The 17,074-nt window shown below is 40.2% G+C and overlaps 1 protein-coding gene across 2 annotated transcripts in view; it reads left to right on the forward strand.

Annotated features, from left to right (window-relative positions):
* APP-BP1 (Nedd8-activating enzyme E1 regulatory subunit APP-BP1) overlaps positions 1-17,074 on the forward strand; it is a 237,617-nt gene that overhangs the window by 17,783 nt on the left and 202,760 nt on the right. For both annotated transcript variants that reach the window (XM_090376930.1, XM_090376931.1), the window contains exon 3: positions 13,166-13,226. In XM_090376930.1, coding sequence (XP_090233056.1) covers positions 13,166-13,226 — 61 coding nt within the window. The remainder of the gene's footprint in view (positions 1-13,165; positions 13,227-17,074) is intronic.

A 17,074-nucleotide genomic window follows, 5' to 3' on the forward strand; every position in this document is an offset into this window, starting at 1 on the left:
AACTGGATATATCCCATCCACCCCAAGTGCCTTCTTTATGTTTAACTTCAGCAGTTTCTCCTCCACTTTGCTCTCAGTTATTATGAAATCATTTAGCTTCCTGTTAGAGTTTTGATATGATTCTGGCTTCCATTTCCCTACAGAATTCCTCATGGGGAATGTAGATGCAAAATACTCATTCAGTTTGTCAGCTACCTGAGTAGGATCATGGGGAATGTAGATGCAAAATACTCATTCAGTTTGTCAGCTACCTGAGTAGGATCATCAACAGTTGAACCATCAATATCAAGTGGACCAATCTGATTCATCCTCTTCCTTCTAGAGTTTATCTAAGTATAGAAGTCTTTGCTGTTTTTTTTTTTTGCATTCTTTTCCAAAGATTTCTCGTAATCTGCCTTCACTTGCCTAACCTCTTTTGTAACTTGTTTACAGACTAGTTTATATCTACTATAGTCTTCTGTGTCACCTGATAATTTATATGCATTCCGTGCATTTTTCTTTTCTGCCACGAGTCTCATTAATTCATCTACCATCCATTTAGGCCTAAACTGTGAACAGCATTCCTTAGTTGGGACAAAGAGCCTAGTGACTTCCAAGATTACTTCCTTGAATGCTTCCCACTTAGAATTTGCAGTTGGTAACATCATCAGTTGGTCCCACTGCATAGAATTTAAAAACTGTCTGAGACTACTGTAGTCCTATATCATAACAAAATCCTGTCCCTTTACACTGGATGGTAGTTACATCTTGAAGTAAATCCCAATCAGTACACTGTGATCACTGCCACTTAGTGGTTCCTTTATCTGCATATTCTTAATGCATGAATAATCACTGCAGATAATCAAATCAAGAGTATTATTTTTTCTGGTTGCCTCTCGAACATGCTGCTGTAGAAAACAATCATCCAATAAATCCACAAAAGTCTTGCTAGGGTGTGAGTGACCAACCTGCAAGCTCCAGTCAATATCTGGGAAGTTAATATCCCCCATTATAAGACATTCTGATTTACTGGCCCACTCTTATTTCCATGTATAGTTGTGTTGTACTCCTCTGAGTCATTAGGCCTATATCACTTTCCTACTCGCAATTTTGCTTTCTCAGTGCTTTTGTCAAACTGACTCAACGTTCCACTCTCCACCCATGTCAAGTGGATGCATATCCTTAGATTTTGTTTCTTTACTAACAGCCTAACCCCTCCTCTCTTGCTATTCTGTCTATCCTTTCAGTACACATTGAGGTGTGGTGCCCACACCACATGGAATGCCACCCCTCTATGTTACTAGGCAGTACTAGGTGGTAGATGATTCTCATCAACCGGTGCAATACCACCACTTTGCTGATTGGAGGCTTGAAGTGGTAGACCCACGTTTAGTCTCTAGAGCTAAGTTTCGGTCAACCCTTCCCTATCTCTTCCATCATTCAGTATGATTAATGACTTTTGAGGTTATGATGAACGTCGTGGTGAGATCCAATATTCCTTACATTTCGAGGGTACAGCTCTAAAACGGTGTTCACAGGCCGGCTGCTAGTTAGTACACCGGACTGAACCTATTGGTAACTCTCTAGGAGGCTTCTCGATCAGCTAGTGTATAATCTTGCTACCTCTACTCTGCAAGATAGTGACTGGAGGGAGTCCGAGTAGTGTGTATATGGGGAGCATTGTCGAGGCCACGGTATGTCAAGGATCTGGGTATATTCTTACCATGTGTACGCCATATCCAAAAATTTCATTACTTCATGTAGCATGTCCCACCCACTTTTTCTTACTATTGAATACACCATGATTTGTCAAACTAATAGAGCAAGCTTATCTGCGAAAAGATCTAAACCTCTCAAGCACTTCCTAATTCATTTCACAAATATATGTGGTCTCAATTCTAATCTCAACTCTAATTCTAATCTCAATTCTAATCTCAACGATGTCCATTTCCACTTGCAGTCTGCCACACCCCATATACTTTTTCTGATAGAATCTCAGTTATCGGTTGATTCAACTACTGCTCATCTCAGATGCCCAAATTATTCGCTGTATGATTCCTTTCGCCTCAAAGGTGGTACTTGTGCATATGTCTGTTCTGATATTCCCTGTCAGAGACTTGGCAATTTGGAATCTCCTCTCTTTGATCTTCTCTAGCTTAAAATCTCTCTACCTCATTGTGTCAAATTCATCTGTTGTCTCTATCGTTCTCCCAACTCCACTAATCACTTGGAGTTCTTTGACTTTCTCTCTTTGCAACTTGACTTTCTCCAGTCCAACTTTCCTAACAGTGAGGTAATTTTCCTTGGTGATTTTAATGTTTACAACTCCAGCTGGCTTTCGTTTTCTAGTCACACCGAACCAGCTGGTCGAGATGCTGAGCCTTTTGCAATTACTAATGACCTTGCACAGATTGTTCATTTACCTACAAGAATACCGGACAATCCTAATCATACAGCCAACATGCTTGATCTTTTTCTCACAAACAACCCTTCTAAGTCACGGTCGAAGTGAGAGGTCCTTTAGGTACTTCAGATCACAACTTGGTGATTGTCTCTTCTCCAATGGAGCCTTTATCTCATGTCTATTCCCAACCTCGTGTTGTTTGGCATTACAAGAATGCAAAATGGGATGACCTGCGAGATTTCTTTTCTTCTTTTCCTTGGTCGGATTACTGTTTCAAAACTTCTGATGTCAACGTTTGCTCAGATCGTGTCAGTGAAATTATTCTTGCAGGAATGGAATCCTTTATCCCACACTCCACTTTAAAATCTTGTCCTTTATCTAAACCTTGGTTTTTCAATAAATGTGTTAAGGCTGTTCAAGAGAAGAATGTTGCATATTGTAATTGGCTTGTTTCTAATTCTTCAGTTTCATTTTCTGCCTACACCAAAGCTCACAACAATTGTAAAGCAGTTATTAATCAGTCCAAACTAGAGTTTGAACAGGCTAAGAGTAGAAAACTTGCTTCATGCCCTAATGGTAGCCGAGCATTCTGGTCTCTTCCCAAAGCTATCCCCTCGACGTGGGCATCTGTACTTGGTGAGGGGACCTTCCAGTGATGCTGCTGGGCTTCCAGATTAGCATCACTGGGATCTAACGCCCATACCTTGGTTCCAGGGTTACATCTTTGGAAACCGGCGTGTGCAGCCGTGCGCCGCGACCCATGGAATTTGGAAAGGGGGATTCTGGTGGTTGAGGGGGTCCAGCCTTAATACACCACTTTGGCCTCTGCTTCGACAAGATGGGTGGTTCCGGACCGACTGGGATCAATCGCCGGGTGGTTCTTACTGCTAGGGTCAACTGCATTCCAATAAGTCTCCCTCCCTTTGGTCCTGGGACGGGATCAAGGCTTATTGGAAACGTGGGTATGGTGCCTCTAAGCTTACTTGGCATCCCATTCGTGTATGCAGTACCTGCTAGAGTGGGCGTCCCCTTGTAGGGCTCCGTGATGGGTGAGATACTTAGGGCATCGGAAATTTTTATTTTACTCCTATGAGTATTATAAATTCAAATTCTTCTAGGGGCCCCAACAAGGCCCCTACCTAATCGAGATGATGACGCAGAAAACACCTCTGCAAAAAGAGCCAGGACTGAGGATACACCACCAACATCAGTGACACTGCTTTTCCTCATTCTCCATTCCACCGGAGAGCAGTCAATTGGAAAGATGTCACCCTTCTTTATCCAGAAAGGATTAGAAGGGTTGGCAGGGTCACCTAAATCTGTAAAAAGACTGCGTTCTGGCGACCTTTTGGTCGAAGCTTCTACCACAAAACAAGCGGAAAAAATCATAGTCTAATCCATAGGGGGAATACCTATCACCGTAACCCCCCCACAAAACTCTGAATTCTTCACGTGGGGGTTATATCAGAGTGGGACCTTCTTCATGTTTCTGAAGAAGAGATCTGCTCTGAATTAAAAGACCAAGGAGTGACAGCTGTTAAGAGAATATCGATATGCAAGGATGGGAATCTCGTCCCTACCTGAGTTCTTATCCTCACGTTTAACACACCACAGCCTCCAAGTTCCATCAAGGCAGGCTATCTAAACTGCCCAGTGAGGATTTATATCCCAAATCCACTGTGGTGTTTTAGATGCCAAAAATACAGCCACTCACAAACGTCTTGTCGTGGTAACCCTGCCTGTGTGCTCGATGTGGTGTTAAAGACCACGAGAGCAAGGAATGTTCAGCTCCAAAACCGATCTGTGTCAATTGCCAAGGAGAGCACTCCACCTACTCTAGAGCATGCCAGTGGTGGAAGGATGAAAAAGAAATCCAAAAACTGAAAACAGAGCTGAATATCTCCTACCCAGAGGGCCAGAAAACGTATCCAACCAATAAATAGCGGGAAGCCTACATATGCCCAGAAGGTTTCTGCTAAGTGCACTATTGGGACACAAACTGAAATGACTATACCACCAAGAGAGTCATTCACTCCGATTGCACGCTATTTATTGAGTTCACAAACGCCCACCAAAAAAACACAATCGGCTGCCACTCCTATATCCGTACCTCCTAGTGTTCTACCACTACCAAAACTAAGTGGTAAAGAAAAGCCAAAACGTTCAGAAGAGTCACCCATGACACCAGGAACAATGGATGTAGAGAATAAGGAGGTACCGGATGAATCAGGCTTGGAACTCTTTGCGGAGGAAGAAATGGACACGAGACAGCGTCCATTCTTCTCCAAAAAAGATAAATCCAAGACTGATAAAAGTAAGCCCTCAGCACCTCGGAAGCCGCCTGACGGACCCACCAAGCCAAAATAATGGCTAAATTCCTACAATGGAATTGTCGTGGATTCTGGCGAAATACTGATGACATCAAGGCCCTCCTGCAAAAGCACGAGCCAGTTTGCTTTTGCTTGCAGGAGACTTATCTAAAGGCAAATGATGCATAACATCACAATTTTTCGTAAGGATAGAATTGCGGATGGTCCTGCTCATGGAGGAGTGGCTATCCTTGTGGGCAACCAGACCCCAGTTCAGCCCTTGCTAGTTACAACCAGCATAGAGGCTGTTGCAATTCGCCTTTCAGTGGGATTTTTATTAACCGTCTGCTCTATTTATTTGCCACCCGGGACTGACTTCTCCCAGGAAGACCTTGATGATCTTGTAACGCAGTTGCCTCCCCCTTTCTTACTTCTCGGGGATTTTAATGGACATAACACCCTGTGGGGTAGTGCTAACATCAATGGAAGGGGACGAGTCATAGAACGTATGCTAAATGACAATGACCTTCCCCTTCTAAATACTGGAACAAACACCTTCTTCCACATGCCTACCCGTACTTTTTCTGCCATTGATCTCTCTATCTGCTCCCCTTCTCTACTCCCTTCACTCACTTGGGAAGTGGAGGAGAACCCATACGGAAGTGATCACTTCCCTGTGATAACCTCGTTACACAGTGGGAGACCATGTCTTCCTTTCAGGTTACCACGGTGGAAGATTGATCAGGCTGACTGGACTGCCTTCCAACATCAGGCAAATTTTTACATCAGCACCGTCAGTCAGGAGCTTATCAATGAAGCAGTAATGTACATCACAGAAATTATAGTCCAAGCAGCTGCGAATGCTGTTCCAAAAACATCTGTCCGGTTTCCACCATTTCCCAAACCTTGGTGGAATTCACAATGCACAGTAGCAAAAAAGGCTCAAAACAAAGCGTGGGGGATATTCTGCCGATATCCTACCACGACCAACCTTTATAGCCTTTAAACGCGCACGAGCCAAAGCACGCTACATCCGCTGTCAGAGTCAAAAGGAATCGTGGATCCGTTTTACTTCATCAATTACTCAGTCCACTAGTACTAAGTTGGTCTGGGATAAAATCTGGAAAATGAAGGGAAAATATACATCCCATGCTGCTTCAATCCTAGATTATAATGGATGCACTATTGCAGATTCAACTGCAGTAGCCAATTCTCTTGGGGAAACATTCTCTAACATCTCTGCAACATCTTCTCTGCAACATCTTCATATTCCCCAGAGTTCCTGGGCCTGAAACATAAAATTGAAAAACAGGCTCCTAATTTTAAGTCTAAGAGCCTTTATCCCTACAACGGGGCATTCACTATACAGGAACTGAAAAGAGCTCTCACTCTTTCCAAAGCAAGTGCTGTTGGACCAGATGGCATCTATTATGAAATGATTAAGCATCTTTCACCAAAATCTAGGGATTATCTGCTCTTTCTATATAACAGAATCTTTATTGAAGGGCAGTTTCTGGATTCCTGGCGCAAGGCAATCGTTCTTGCCTTTGCTAAGCCAGGAAAGGATCCAAAAGTCACTACTAATTATCGTCCTATTGCTCTGACTAGCTGTCTGTGCAAAATCCTGGAGAGAATGGTTAATTTTCGTTTAATATGGCATTTAGAAACAAATGACCTTCTCTCCAACATCCAGTGCGGCTTCCGAAGGAACCGGTCCACTTTGGACCATCTTATTTGACTGGAAATATCCATCCGGGATGCTTTCCTAAAACGTGAACATTTGGTGTCTGTATTCTTTGACATGGAGAAAGCGTATGACGCAACTTGGAGATTTGGCATCTTAAAAGATTTGCATAGCCTTGGTCTTCGAGGGTATCTCCCCATTTTTATTAAAAACTTTTTAGCCAATTGATCTTTCCAAGTTCGTGTGGGATCCTCACTCTCTTGTTCCTTCAGCCAAGAGGAGGGAGTACCACAAGGATCAGTTTTAAGTGTCATGCTTTTTGCATTAAAGTAAATTCCATCACAGAACAACTTCCTCCAACTGTAAACAGTGCCTTCTATGTTGATGACTTTAGCATATTTTGTCAGTCATGCAACATGAGGGTTATTGAAAGACAACTGCAAAAAGCCGTTGATCGCCTTAATTCCTGGGCACTTGCTAATGGCTTCAGGTTCTCGCCGGAGAACATTTTTGCACATTTTTGCTTACTGCATTTTTGCAGTAAGATTACGCTTACTGCAAAAATGTTTGCGCACATTTTTGCAGTAAGCGTAATCTTCATCTTGAAGCTGAATTAAGGCTTGGACAAAATGCTATTCCAGTAGCGGCAGACAAAATTCTTGGGACTCGTATTTGATAAAAAGCTGACCTTTCTGGATCACATCCGTCAACTCCGTACCAAATGCACAAGAGGCTTGAATATTCTCCGCTCTCTCTCCTCTACATCTTAGGGTGCAGACCGATGCACCCTTCTACGGCTTTACCGTGCGCTTGTACGATCCAGACTAGATTATGGGTCCCTGGTATACAATTCGGCCAGAGATAGTGTACTTTGATCCTGTCCATCATCAGGCTCTCCGTATCGCTATTGGAGCATATCGAACATCTCCTGTCCAGAGCTTATACGTCGAAGCATACGAACCACCGTTGTCGCTTCGACGTAAGCAGTTGTATGCTTTAAAACTGAAATCCCCGCCAGACCATCCTACATGGCCATTCTTTTTTGAGCCACGATGGGAAAATTTGTACAACACCCGTAAGACTGCCATTCGTCCTTTTGGTATTCGTCTCCAAGCGCTACTCAAAGAACTTAATATCAAGGTAGACAAGGTTGCCCAAACACCCAAGCAACCCCTTCCACCCTGGCATGCTCATATCCTGCCATGTGACTTGTCCCTTAGAAATTGGGGAAAGTCGGATACTTCATCATCTGTCTACCTGCAGCTTTATTCAGCACACCGAGCTGAACATTCTGACTTCGCGCCACTTTACACAGACGGTTCAAAGTCGGAATCATATGTGGGATCTGCTGCTGTCTTTACAGACACCACCACTACATCGGAGCAGATTCCCTCTGAATGCAGCATATTTACTGCAGAGCTGCATGCTATAGAGTTAGCCTTGGATCACATTAGTAAATGGCAATACCAACGGTTCATTTTATATTCGGACTCTCTCAGCTTGTTACAGGCTTTAATAACTGTGAGATATAATTTTCATCCAGTTATGTCTTGCATTCAGCAGAAGATTCACTTTCTCCATGAACGTGAATATGATATCCGCTTCGCTGGATTCCCAGCCACATTGGGATTAGGGGAAATGATTTGGCTGACACCGCAGCCAAATCAGCAATTCCCAGTAATAATCGCTGCCTGTCAGTCCCTTATACAGACTACAGGCAAATAATACACCAAAAGGTATACTCCCAATGGCAAGATTCGTGAAATAGACAGACTACGAATAAATTATATCGTATAAAGCCTGTAATTGAACCGTGGCAGTCTAGTCTGCGCAGGAATCGTAAAGAGGAAGTTGTTCTTGCCCGGACCTGCATAGGACATAGTCAATTTGACTCATTCGTTTTTGTTGAGGGCTGATGAACCTCCTATGTGTGAATCCTGTGGCACAGTTTTATCAATCAGACACATTTTAATTGACTGTCCTGATTTTAGTAATATCCGTTTTGTCGTATACACTCAGTCAGATTTTATCCGACAATGATCATGTGTCTGCTATTTTTAGCTTTTTGAAATCAGTAAATCTTTTTACTGATATTTAAAAAATTGTTACTTGTTTATTGATATTTGTCTTTTACAGTTTATACTTGTTTTTATACCTTGATTTAGTGACCTAATTCATTAGGCCACTGAAAGTTTTATCTTTTTTATGACCAGGTTTTGCCGCATTATAGCCTTAGTTGCTAATGCGCCAATAAAACCCAACCAACCAGCCAAAGCTATTGGCTGCAACTTTTGCCCATCTCTGCTCCCACCTCTGTCCAAACCAGATGGTTCTGTTGTCACTTCAGCCAAGGATAAAGCTGACTTGCTAGCATCCCATTTTTCTTCCAACTCATGTATTAATGATCTTGGTAAAACACCTCCCACCATTCCCAACATGCTCCATTCAGTGCCTCCTGTAGTGTTCCGTCAAAAGGATGTTAGAAGGATTTTGATGAATCTTGATGCTAAGAAAGCTCCAGGTCCCGATGGTATTTCTCCACTTGTTCTCAAAACTTGTGCTCCTGAACTTACTCCTATTCTTTGCCGCCTTTTTTCACTTTCTCATTCCAAAGGTGTTTTTCCTTCTGCTTGGAAATTTGCTCATATCCAGCTAGTTCCTAAGAAGGGTGACAAATCCCTCCCATCCAATTATCGTCCCATTGCAATTACTTCTAATCTTTCTAAAGTAATGGAGAAATCAATTAACCGCCAACTCTTAAACTACCTAGAAACCTTCTGTCTGATCAACGATCACCAGTATGGATTCCGTCAGTGTAGATCCACTGATGATATTCTGGCTTATGTTACCCATTTATGGACTAATTCAATGGAAAGGTTCGGTGAAACACAAGTAGTTGCTCTTGACATCTCAAAGGCTTTCGATCATGTTTGGCATAAAGTTCTTCTGAACAAGCTTCCATCTTATGGTTTGCCAACTGTTTTTAGTAATTGGTTATCCAGTTTTCTCTCTGATCGCTCACTGAAGGTGATGGTAGATGACTCTCTGTCTTCTAACTTCTCCACTAATGCTGGTTTCCCCCAAGGTTTAGTTCTTTCCCCCACTCTTTTTCTCTTGTATATTAATAACCTTCCATTGACTGGAAATCCTATCCATAGTTTTGCCGATGATAGTACATTGCATTCCACTTTCAATTTTGAGAAACCTTGCCCTGCTCAATCAGCTCCAACTTCTTGAAAATCTGCTACCAATTCTTTAAATGCCGATCTTGAGGTAATTCTCCAGTGGGGCAAAGACAACTTAGTTGATTTCAACCCTTCTAGAACTCAGTCTTGTCTATATCTTGCAAAAAGGATTCTTCTGCTCCTATTCTTATCTTTGGTGACACTCCGATTTCTAGGCAAAATGATATATCTCTTTTGGGAATTACCCTGACTTGTAATCTCTCTTGGCACAAGCACATTACAAATATTGCTTCCTCTGCATTTTTCTCTTTCGCTCTCGGTGCGATTTTTCTTCCAAAAAGCTGCTCACTCTGTATAAATTGCAAATCTGCCCTGCCGTGGAATATTGTTCCCACATCTGGGGTGGTGCCCCCAAAACCTCTTTCAGGCTTCTTGATTCCATTCAGAAGAGGGTAGTTAGGTTAATTAATGATTCATCTCTAACAGAGTCTCTCCACTCGCTGTCTCATAGATATACTCTTTCTGCTGCATGCCTTTTCTACAGATACTTCCACGGGCACTGTTCTTCTGAATTGGCTTCTATAATTCCCACTCTCTCTCTCTCTCTTTCAAAACAGTCCGAACACGTGCCGCCACCAGCCATCATCCATTTACTGTCCAACTTCAAACTCACAGAACCAACTTTTCATCTTCCTCGTTTATTCATTCAACTGCCGTTTTCTGGAACAACCTTCCTTCATACGTATTTTCTGAAAATTACAGTCTACAGAAGTCCAATGTCAACAAATATCTTCTTTCGTCTTCTCAACCTTCAACCCAAGAAAGGTACTAAGTACTATAGGTTCTAATACCTCTTGTGTTTGTGGTTTACATAAAAAAAAAACTCACCAAATTCCAATTTTGCATTCTTTATATGTGTGACACCACATCTCTGATATCCCAACAATATTTGACTTTAATGTCTTGACGACCACTTGACCATTTTTTAAAAAAATTTTTTGATGTAATTGAAGCAATATTTGTGATATGTTTATTCCAAGAAATTGTTGAAGCCAAGTTTATCCTCATTGAAGATATGTAATTTTGTATAGAAATCTGAGTATAGTTGAAGACGAGTATGTGAGCATTAAGACTTTTGTGCAGGAAATAAAACAGTACTGGGTTTTAGAAGAATTGAGTTAACTAAGTTTTCTTCTGCCCACTGGAAAATCACCTGGAGATAGCATTTAAGAAAGTGATGGGAATATTGTTGTTGCTGTTTTAGCAGTGCAGGGTTTGTCATACTGTAAACTGAAGTGTTTACAGTATGTATTATCTGTATTATAACCTTCCTTTTGTAAATTAAGTTATGATTGTTATATATTCCTTGGAATTTCAATTTATGTAGATTTGAATTTTACAATTATTATAAAAATTATTCTCTATCTTTTTCTGACAGTTAAAACAAAATGAATATAAAGTGGCAGATTATCAGTAATTATAAACAATTCCATGAAACCTCAAATGCAAATATTAGTATATAAAAGTTAAAATGACAAGTATTTATGAAAAATTTAACACATTATGAAAAATATTTGATGATTTTTATTGTTATATTTATTTAATGTTAAATAATTATAGCATTCCTTTGTTTTTGATAAGCAGTTCACATTGATTAGGCAATGAATAAATGTATTAATAATAAGCTTAACTGAATAAATATTTCAGTTGTTATTACCAATAATATGGAATTAATCGTTAATCACACTCCTTGAGGAATGTGGCTTACACTGATATTTCTAGCTTAATTTTCTTCCACAGGTTCAGTTCAGGCTAGCCCACTTAATTCACGGAATGATTTAGGTACCACATTTATTTTCACTTTTAAGGAATAAAGGCATGGAAAAAATTGTAATCTTGAAATATGAAATTTCCACGAGGAAAGAGATCAGTTGCACTTAAGCGCATCTAACTTAAAAAATATTAATATTTAGTACTATTTGTCATTTTGGCGATGACATGTGTTTCTGTTTCTTTTTCTGGCATGGATCCCCATACCATAACACTAACACTTAACGGGATGCTTAACTGTAGGAATTATTTTAAACATTTTTAAATCCTTCTTTGGTGAAATAACAAACATAAGTTTGATTTGAACAGCCATAGGAGAGTTGATCACTAAAATAGTACTGATCCCCACGTTCTAGTTGGCTACTTAGAATGGACTTTAGTCCAAGGTAGTCTATTCTCTTTGCTTCTCAGCTAAAAGTATTTCTTCTTAGTTCTATGTGTTCTCAGATTCACAGAAAGTAATGTCTCATGACTCCAGAAGCATTTTTACCATGCATCATTCCATATTTTGCCCAGTTCTGTTGATGTCAGCTTTCTCTTGTGTTCTCTATGCTTCATTGGGTAACCTGTTCTGACAGTGGTTTATTGATTACAGTTTGTATGAGAAGCAGTTTTTCCTAAATGAGTAATAGCATAATGATTTTCTACCAAAAGGTGACTCTGAACTATAATTAACCAGTAAGATTACCTGTGTTGGCCAGAGTGACAGTAGTTAGTCTTGAGAGGATTTTAGTACAACCAGTCAGAGAGGTTATACTTTTTGATTGGTTTTAAGAAATCAGTGATCAGATCTGGGGAAAACATTTGTAATTGTTTTTTTTTTTTTGCATACTTTTAATAATTTAGTTTTAATCTGATTTTAAAATTTATTTCTGATTCAGATTCAGCAGCACAAAATGCAATATTGCAGTGGTGCTCCAAATATATATCTGTAAAAGCCTTAGACCTTCATATTACTAAAAAAAACCAAAAAAAAACAAAAAAAAAAAAAAAAACAGGAATTATTTTTGAACGTGATTGTAAGCCAAGATATCAAAAATGAATAAACAATGATGAAACCTCCATATTGACAATTGTTAATTGGATTGAAGGCTTTTTCAAGATAGTGTAAGGATTTGCATTTGGCAGATCAATTTCTCTGCTATGGAAAGAACTTAGTAAGTGCAGTAGGATGATAATTGGATGGGAGGGATTTGTTGCCCTTTTTTAGGAAATGGTTGGACATGAGGAAATTTCCATGTAGAAAAAACATCAGTGGAATAAGGCTGTGTAAAAAATGGTGACACAAAATAGGGTTTAACTCTGGAGTTACTAAGAAACAAAAGAAATTATGGATACAATTATTACATAAAGAAAAAAGCAGTGTAATAATTAACAGTTACTAGAATAGTAGGGGCCTCTGTAGCCAGGTGGGCAGGAGCAGCAGTGCGTAGCACACGCTTCTTGATTAGACCAGGGTTCGAGCCTGTGACCACCAAATACGGAGGATGCGGAAAGGTCAGGGAATGACCACCGCATATCCCCGGAGCAATATGGCCTTAGTTTGCTCCTAAAACAAAAAAATAACTCACCAAATAAATAACTAGAATAGTAAAGTTAATGAAAATTTTCTGCTGAGTCCTTCTGAATGAAAAACCAATGCTAGTAATAATTGATTATATATTTATATAATCAATTAATTGATAATATATTAGCATAAATTAAATCATAGCTATGCATTTTCAATAAAAAAATTAAAAACTGTTTTTTGTAAATACTATTTCTGTTTTTTCAGGTATTGGGGCATTTACTATAGTCGATGGTAACAAAGTTACTGGCGAAGATGTTGGAAACAAGTAAGTATTAGTAGTAGAATGTAATTAATAAAGTTATTTAAGTATAAAAAGTATAAGAAATGCTAAACTCTGCATTAGTATTAAAATGTGAATGAAAATCATCTGTGAATACATTCTAATTGAACAGTAAAACAAATTACAGTCAGTCCTTGTATAGTCCTCCTATAACATGATAGTTGTGCTAGAAACCCTTGTGCAATGCAATTGTGCAATATAAATTACAGGCATTATGGAAAAAACAGGGTTGGGTGCCGATCACCCAAGATTGTGGAGCAATCGGGTATGGGACATGATATTTCCATGGGGGGATGTCTTTGTGTGTGCGCAATGTAAGGAAATCAGGTGACAACTCAGCATTGTTATGGGCCTATATGAGAGCTTGAAGGACAGGGTGGATGCCCTCGAAGGATCTAAATTGAGGGGCCCATCAAGCTCTCAGCTGCCCACATCAACGCCAGAGCTTGCACTTGGTCATCACGCAACACAGCTGCAACCCCCAAGGCAGAATGTGCTGGTCCCACAGGATCTAGTAGTTGTTGGTGACTCTGTTGTCAGGGAAATGGGGGAACATGCTTTCTAAAAAGGATAGGTGGAACAGGACCAGGATATATGTGCCAGGGGCAAAGGTTGATGACGTTGTAGAACGGATATCATCTTTTAACGGCACAAAAGGTGATCTAGTTGTACACGTTGGCACTAATGATATTAAGAGTAGGAGACCGGCAGAATTACTTAACAAGTACAGGTCACTGTTGAACAAAAGCCGTGAATTAGGGTTGAATTTGAAAGTGTCTGCAATTCAACCCAGTCATGATAGGATGGAGTATATGATGAGAGTCTTGTCGATCAATTTGGCCCTGGAAAGATTATGCAAGGCTCAAGAGGTAGAATATTTTCAGCCTGGTCTGTACTTGTTAACAGGACTACAGGGATGGGATACACTTAAATAGAAAGGGTGCAAGAATATTTGCTGATGCTATCGAGGCAGTGTTAGGTGGGTCGGAAAAATGCTAGCTTGGGGGGGGGGAAATGCTAGCTTAGATTAACAGTAGCCACTGGCAGAGGTGATAGTGATTCTTGCACTGCGTCTGTTGGAATGAGCAGCATCCTGGAAAACAAGCTGCAGGATATTTCAGAGACTGCTGGGAGTCACTGTGGTACAAGTAAACACATGGGTTGTGTTAGGGTAGCTAAGAATAGGAACAGGTGCATGTATACTTGCATGTACACCAGTGCTAGGAGTTTGGTAAATAAATTTGATGAATTTGAGGTATTGCTCAAAACATCAAAGACAGATATTGTTGGGATATCAGAGACACGGTGTCACACAGATATAAGGAATGCGGAACTGGAATTTGGGGGGAGTACAATGTGTACAGAAAGGATAGACAGGACAGAAAGGGAGGAGGGGTTAGGCTATTAGTTAAGAAACACAAAATCCAAGGAAGTGAAGCCAGTCGACATTGCTGGACAGTGCAGTGTCGAGTCAGTTTGGTGTGAAGTAAGCATTGGGAGATCAGAATTGAGAGTAGGGGTGTGCTATAGGCCTAATGACTCTGATGAGTATAATAAGAAACTGTACAGGGAAATAGAGTGGGCCAGTAAATCAGAGAGTCTTATAATGGGGAATTTTAATTTCCCAGATATTGATTGGAATTTGTGGCTTGGTCACTCACACACTAGCAAGGCTTTTGTGGATTTATTGGATGATTGTTTTCTACATCAGCATGTTCGGGAGGCAACTAGAGGGAGTAATACTCTTGATTTGATTATCAGTAGTGATTCTTCATGCATTAAGAATCTGCAGATAAAGGAACCACTAGGTGTCAGTGATCACAGTGTGCTCAAGTGGGATTTACTCAAAGAGGTAACTACCATCAGGGGTAAAGGGAAGGGTTTTTGCTTTCGTAAAGGCGACTATGATGGTCTGAGACAGTATTTAAATTCTATACAGTGGGACGAACTAATGATGTTACCAACAGCAAATTCAAAATGGAAAGCATTCAAAGAATTAACTTGGAAGCTACTAGGCTTTACATACCAACTAAGAAATATTGTTCAAGGTTTAGGCCTAAATGGATGTCAGATGAACTAATGAGACATATGGCAGAGAAGAAAAATGCATGGGATACATATAAATTAATGGGTGACATGGAAGCCTATGATAGATATAAGCTGGTCTGTAACTAAGTCACAAAGGAGATTAGGCAGGCAAAGGCTGATTATGAGAAATCCTTGGCAAAGGATGCAAAGAAAAAGAGAAAAGAGTTCTTTACCTATGTAATCTCTAGAAGGAAAGGGATGAATCAGATTGGTCCACTAGATACTGATGGTTCAACAGTTGAGGATCCTGCTCAGGTGGCTAAGAAACTAAACAAGTATTTTGCATCTACATTCACACATGAGGAGTTATTCAGGAAGGGGAATGCCAGAGGTGAAGTAAACTCTGGCAGTGAGCTAGATGATTTTGTAATAACTGAGAGTAAAGTGGAGGAGAAATTGTTGAAGATAAACACAAGAAAGGCACCTGGGGTGGATGGAATCTATCTAGTTATATTAAAGGAGGCGGCAAAGGAAGTAAGCAGACCATTAGCCATAATTATGAGAGCTTCCCTGGACTCAGGGGAGGTACCCATGGACTGGAGATGTGTAAATGTGACCCCAATCCACAAAGGAAGATCAAAGGGAGACACAGGTAATTACAGACCTGTTAGTTTAACTTCTGTTCCAGGGAAATTAATGGAGGCACTGGTTAAAGAAGCATTGCAGGATCATCTAGAAAAGACTTCAGTTATAGCTCAGACACACCATGGGTTTGTTAAGGGGAAGTCTTGTCTGACTAATTTGATTGGAGACTATGATGTAGTCACAAAGGAACTGGATGCAAAGAATAACTTTGATATCATATATTTGTATTTTAGAAAAGCCTTTGATACTGTTGCACATGGAAGACTGCTGCACAAATTGGAGCAGTATGGCATTGGAGGCAAATTGCTGCTATGGATAAAGGGTTGGTTGAGTGGGAGAAGACAGAGTGGTAATCAATGGGAACTGCTTTTCGTGGACTGATGTTATTAGTGGAGTCCCTCAGGGTTCAGTGTTGGGTCCATTGTTGTTTTCTGTATATATAAATGATATTGATGATGGTATATCAGGCTTAATGTCCAAGTTTGCAGACGATACGAAGGTTGGCAGGGTTGTTAATGAGACTAATGACAGTACACTTCTGCAATAGGATCTAGAAAAGTTGAGCAGATGGGCTGAGAGGTGGCAAATGAAGTTTAACATTGACAAATGTAAAATACAGGTGGGCCTCGATTAACTCCATTAATTCGTCCCGCGAGCGCATCGCGCAAAACGGAAACGTGTTAATCGAATATCATAACCAATAGGAAAAATTATAATTGGTCCTTGACCTTCTGGAATGTCCATAAAGAATTTTAAAAATACCTTTTAAATAACTTTTTAACTGTATATAATGTAAAAGATAATGAAAATAATTATGGAATTAAATGTTTATTGCATAAAACAGCGGTTCTTAAACTGTGCGCTGCGGAATATTTTAAATTTTCGAGGGAAACACAGCGATACTCGACATCTGTCGGACACCGCGCAAACTACTAGCTCGAGGTTGTTCACAGTTTCAGCATTTCTTATTAAGTTGTTTGGACCTAACTACTAAACGAAACTGTTAGGTATTTCTTTTGGTCTGGGTGTGCCTTGAAAAAAATTACTGAGACATTAAAGGCGCCCTGACCCCGAGAAACTTTGGGAACCTCTGATATAAAATACACAATGAAGAAATTACTGTTGCGGAATATTTGAACAGTGTTCACTTTCTCTTTTCA

Source organism: Mastigoproctus giganteus, chromosome 7 (assembly GCF_048544385.1).
Source record: "Mastigoproctus giganteus isolate SK-2022 chromosome 7, ASM4854438v1, whole genome shotgun sequence".
NCBI classification, from domain to species: Eukaryota; Metazoa; Arthropoda; class Arachnida; order Uropygi; family Thelyphonidae; genus Mastigoproctus; species Mastigoproctus giganteus.